Here is a 5,574-nt window from a genome sequence, read left to right on the forward strand (position 1 = left end):
AAAAAATTGGCCCAAAAGCTAAGGAAGACCGGTGCATAAAAAGCCCGTTTAAAAAGCCAAAAACTCGTGTAAAAAAATAAAAAATATCGAAGGGAGCGTCCAGAGCGCGACAGTGGCGGGCGGTTGAGAGTGCGTCAAGTGGCGCTGATCATTGTGAGGCTAACGAAGGAGCGCTTGTCAACTAGTGCTTCCGACTTTCTTCCATTCCATGTTTTGTTTTTAGAACCTCTTCAGTTCTTCAAAAAAAGATTAGTGTTTTTTTGTGCTAGGAAGATTAGTGATTATGGACCGAGATATTTTTCCTACCAGGAGGCAAGCGATAGGCCGGCCTCTAATACGGACTCGCTGGTCAACAGCAAGGCCCATGTAATTTGGGCCCAGAGCTATTGACCTTCCCCCTCTCTCTCTCTCTCCCGCAGCTCCACTTCCTCCTCGGCCGCAGCCATTGTCTTCTGGCTCATCTCTCCCCTCCCCCTCCCTTCCTCGTCCCCCCCCCCCCCCCCCCCCCCCCAGACGCCATAAACCCCACCTCGCCTACGACTGCCGGCGGCGAGCCCCGACCGGAGCAGGGATCGAGCGCGCAGAAGGGGGGAAGACATGGGGACCCTCGGGCGCGCGATCTACACGGTGGGCAAGTGGATCCGTGGAACGGGGCAGGCCATGGACCGCCTCGGATCCACCATCCAGGGCGGCCTCCGCGCCGAGGAGCAGGGTAATCATCCATATCCGCATCCGTCCCCCCCTCAGTCCGGTCACCCCTTCCTCCCTACGGGCTCTCTATCCATTTCGATTTGGCGCAGCCGTAGTATTGGCTGGCAGCCTGTCGTCAATTCGTCGCACTCATAGTTTTGGAGATGTTCGGTACCAGATCAGGTTGACTCAGAACTTTTGGGATTCTTATGGGGGAGAATGAAACTGGCATAGAAATTGGTACTGCCATACTGGTAATGTGACTCGAGAGTTGAAATGGGCCTAACATTTAGGGTTTGGTGCTATCACTCCAGGATTTCTGTTTTGTTTGTTGACTTGCAGTATTGTCAGTTATCAATGAAATGTAGCATCACAATCTCTTATTCTCGCCTTTTAAATTAGCTGTAAGTTAAGCATAATAAGGCATTGTTACGGTGACCATACTGACCTTTGTGGAAGTGCTGTATTTTGCGTGTCTGTCAAATTGATTATGTATCTAACTTATGTCCCATAGCATCACGAACAACGCCATTTCCTGTTTGAGTTAGGTCCAGTGCTATAGTTGGTGGAAATTAATTGTCAACATGCTTCATCTGGGAAATGACCAGGAATTGAATGCATTGGTAACAACAATGGGGAGTAGTTTCCCTTCATTATTTGAAGGCTGCTGTGTACCTATCTTGATCGATCGTTGTAGAACCATGAGGCATGAGCTACTTTGGTGAGATTAAAAAAAACTTCATTTCTGACCTGTGGTTACCCTTTTGTATGCCTTTATCAGTGTCAAGGCATCGTACAGTCATGAGCATATTTGACAAGGAGCCAAGGATCAACAAAGATGTTTTTGTTGCTCCCAGTGCATCTGTCATTGGTGATGTTGAGATTGGACATGGATCATCGATCTGGTATGGCTCCGTTTTGAGAGGTAAACACTTAACCTGACTAACCATGGTCGTTCATTATCTTGATGATTTTCTTCTCTTGTTCGCATCATTGATTATTTTTGAACCAGGAGGTGCTCTAGGTATAGATGTGTTACATAAAATTTTATTTTCTAAATGAACATGATTTTGACAGTATGTTGCTCAGAATGGATAGTAGTATGACCATTTTGTTGTTTTATGTTCTTGCCTTCAGGTGATGTCAACAGTATTCGTATTGGATCTGGATCAAATATACAAGACAACTCCCTTGTACATGTTGCAAAGACTAATATTAGCGGGAAGGTCCTTCCGACAATCATTGGAAGCAACGTTACAGTAGGTCAGTAATCCTAGCTCATTCTATATTTATATATGTAAGCACCTACAACATGCTACCAATATTTTGGTTTACCTTATTTTCAAGACAATCATGCTATGGCGTCATTTGCAAAGATAAATAAATATAAATCTGTTCTATATCTCATCCTCGTGATTGATTTGTGGATTTGAAACACCGAGCTTCATTTTGTCTTGATGATTGAGTCTATTATAATACTGCCTAAAGTAATAAATTTCTGCCAGGTCATAGTGCTGTTTTACATGCATGCACCATTGAGGATGAAGCATTTGTTGGTATGGGTGCCACTTTGCTTGACGGAGTGGTTGTTGAAAAGCACAGCATGGTTGGCGCCGGATCTCTTGTCAAGCAGAATACAAGGATTCCTTCTGGGGAGGTTATTTTCTTGTTGTCTTGATAAGCCAGTTTTTAGATGGTCATTATGCATCAATTATCATCATTATGTTTTTTAACAGTATTGGCTGCAATCATGCATTATACTAAGATGTCATTCTTTACGACATGTTATTTAGAAGATTGTCATACTCCTGGCTGAAAAATGACATATGTCGATTTAAATGGTTTTAGATTAGAGTTATGTCCTTGCAAAGAACAGTTTGCTGTCAAAACTCTTTAGGAGTATAGTTAATAATGTTCAGGAAACCTTTCTATTGGAGAACAATCAATCCGGAAGCTCAATAATGTTTAGTACTAGCTCACTTTCTAGGTTAGACTTATGTTCTTGCAAAGAACAATTTGTTGTTAGAACTCTTTACGAGCACTGTTAATAAATCTGTCTGGTGTCAGGAACCATTCTGTTGAAGAACAATTTGTCTGGAAGCTCATATTCTGGATTTATTAATTAATTTAACTGGTTATTCAGCAGCTCCAAGACAAGGATGTTCAGCTTTATATTTGAAAAAAGAATCTATCTTGTGTGACTCTAGTGAATCATACCTCTTCCTTCATGATTAGGTCTGGGTTGGTAATCCTGCCAAGTTCCTAAGGAAGCTGACAGAGGAGGAGATCACATTCATCGCCCAATCGGCAGCCAACTACATCAACTTAGCTCATGTTCATGCCACTGAGAATTCCAAGAGCTTCGACGAGATTGAGCTCGAGAAGAAGCTGAGGAAGAAGTTTGCTCACAAAGATGAGGAGTACGACTCGATGCTCGGAGTGGTCCGTGAGATCCCGCCGCAGCTCATCCTCCCCGACAACATACTCCCAGACAAAGCACCGAAAGCAGCTGTCGCTCACTGAGATCAAGCCCCTCGTAGGGATGCTTTGATTTTGATATGTGGCAACTTGGAACATTTGACGTATGTTTTGGTCTTGTTCTCTGTTTTTTCATGCCCAATAAGATTTGGGTCGAGCGCTGTTGTAGGATCGACCGCATACAGTACCTCTCTTTCACATTGCAATGAAGAGGAGCCTGGGATCACTTTTACACCTTCTGTATGAAGTGCACATTGTTGAAGCAGTCCTGTTTTGTACTCTAGAGTGCATCTTAACTGTGATCTGTTTGTTTTTAAATGGCTTACAGCGATTCAATCTTCTATCTTTGCCCCTTGTTTTGTACTGTTTATCAATTGGCTCCTAATGACCACTAAATTTCAGAGGCATCGGCAATGTTCAAACATGATGCATCTAAATTGCTGCTAAATTTAATTTTTCAGTTCATACATTCAAGTAAAAGTTAAGCTAAATCATGTGGATAGTATTGGATTCAAATATGTTGTGAATATTAGATTTTAGCAACTATGTACAAAATGATGTTTTCTTGTCTTGTGATGTGCGTATCTTATTTGAATTTGAAATTTTGTTCCAAGTTATATGCATGCTGTGTTGATTTTGTGCACATTTATCGAGATGAGATTTTTTATGATTATCAAGCGTGCTAATTATGCTTTTAGTGCACTAGAACACCTCAGCAACATGATTAATTGGCTCTCTTTCTTACACAAAACTAAATCCCACTCAACTACCTCTGACCAATAGCAGTATAGCTCTAAACTCTCAAGCCCCTGCCCTCTCACTTGCCGGCAGCCATGGCAGCAGCCCGGAGCTTCTTGGCGTGCTCCACCGCCATGTCAACGAGCGCGTCCGTCACCATCCCGTTCGCCGCCGCGGCTTCACCGAACCGCACCGCCCACGCGGCCAGCAGCGGAGTCCTCCCCTTGTCGATCAGCCTCACGCCGAGCAACCTCCGCGGCGCCTCGAACCAGAACAGGTTGCTCCCGAGCACGAGGTCGAGGTACCCCACGGCGTCGCCGCCGTCCGAGCACCCGGCGAAGGCCTCCTCCAGGCGCGCCACCATGCCGGCCGCCTCGCCGGCCCGCTCCGCGCGCTCCTCCTCCGTCGCCGCCATCATGACGCGGCCCCAGGCCGGGAACAGCTCGCCGTCGACGTAGGCGGCCCAGAACCGCGCGGCGGCGCGCTCGCGGGCGCCGGGCCAGGCCTCGTCGACGTAGTGCAGGATGACGAGCGACTCGCAGACGGGCCTGCCGGCGTGGATGAGCACGGGGACCTTCCGGTGCACCGGGTTGGACGCGAGGAGGAGGCTGCTCTTGGCGGCGAGGTCCTCCTCGACGTACTCGTAGCGCACGCCCTTGGTGTCCAGCGCGATGCGCACGCGCGCCACGAACGGGCTCAGCCGCAGGCCCAGCAGCTTCACGTCTCCTTCGCCACCCGCCATTGCTGTCGCTTGTTTCCTCCTCTCCCTGTCGATCCCTTCGCTCCCTGGTCTGCTTTCAGTCAGTTCTCCGTGAAAGAATTACTAGCTAGCACCGCGTTTCTGCTGGTATTTTTATAGCAGAAAGTTAACTGCTTTCACATCACCTTGTGAGCCAGGGTGCACCCGGTAACTAGTCAGCATTTTCTCCATGGAATGTCTGGGACGAGGGTGATTGCTGTTTTGACACTCGTCTCCTCCAGACGTTTCTGGCACTCTCCTGATCGACTGACTCTGATGTCTGAACCTTAAACTTGTTGGTTTCAGGCTTCCGTCAAAAGCAGGACAGTGGACATGGTTGTGTTGAAGTGATGGCAGAAATCTTAGAGAGATCAGACAGACAAAAAACGGAATGTTCATACTCCTTCCGTCCGAAAATACTTATCGAATGAATGGATGTATTTAAACGTATTTTAATTTTAAATACATCTATTTATATTTATTTGACAAATATTTTGAGACGGAGGGAATACAAGATACAACATGGATATCAAGGTGTGCATAGCTAGAACTACAACGGAACGTTCACGTAAGGTTCAGCATCACACCACACTTCAGTTGTTCACAAGGAGTACATATTATCGGACATGGGTGTGCACAGGCCAAGCCACCCTCGCCTCCCGGCCAATTGCAGCAGCTTGGCGTGTTCCACCGTCATGTCGATGAGTGCATTCGTCACCACCCCCTTCGCCGCCGCGGCTTCACCAACTGCTTTTCCCACGCGGCAAATAGTGGAGTCCTCCCCTTGTCGACCAACACCACGCCAAACATCCTCCTAGTGGTGTTTATATAGCACAAAATTAATTACTTAAACATTTCTGGAGTAGTACTGTGTGGAATATGCACCTCACCTTGTGAGCCCGGACGCAACAACTAATTGGTCAACCCTA

General features: G+C 46.6%; 2 protein-coding genes across 2 annotated transcripts; one reads left to right on the forward strand and one right to left on the reverse strand.

Moving 5' to 3' along the window:
- Positions 1-418: 418 nt before the first annotated feature.
- LOC123187757 (gamma carbonic anhydrase 2, mitochondrial) lies at positions 419-3,509 on the forward strand. The gene is made up of 5 exons (XM_044599682.1): positions 419-712; positions 1,472-1,615; positions 1,828-1,953; positions 2,196-2,347; positions 2,926-3,509. Exons 1-5 carry the CDS (start codon positions 598-600, stop codon positions 3,211-3,213), a joined length of 825 nt encoding a protein of 274 aa, XP_044455617.1. The 5' UTR covers positions 419-597; the 3' UTR covers positions 3,214-3,509.
- A 345-nt stretch (positions 3,510-3,854) lies between these two features.
- LOC123187758 (probable glutathione S-transferase GSTU6) lies at positions 3,855-4,684 on the reverse strand. Its single transcript, XM_044599683.1, has one exon. It carries the CDS (start codon positions 4,646-4,648, stop codon positions 3,986-3,988), a length of 663 nt encoding a protein of 220 aa, XP_044455618.1. The 5' UTR covers positions 4,649-4,684; the 3' UTR covers positions 3,855-3,985.
- Between the last annotated feature and the right edge of the window lie 890 nt (positions 4,685-5,574).

Source organism: Triticum aestivum, chromosome 2A, assembly GCF_018294505.1.
Source record: "Triticum aestivum cultivar Chinese Spring chromosome 2A, IWGSC CS RefSeq v2.1, whole genome shotgun sequence".
NCBI classification, from domain to species: Eukaryota; Viridiplantae; Streptophyta; class Magnoliopsida; order Poales; family Poaceae; genus Triticum; species Triticum aestivum.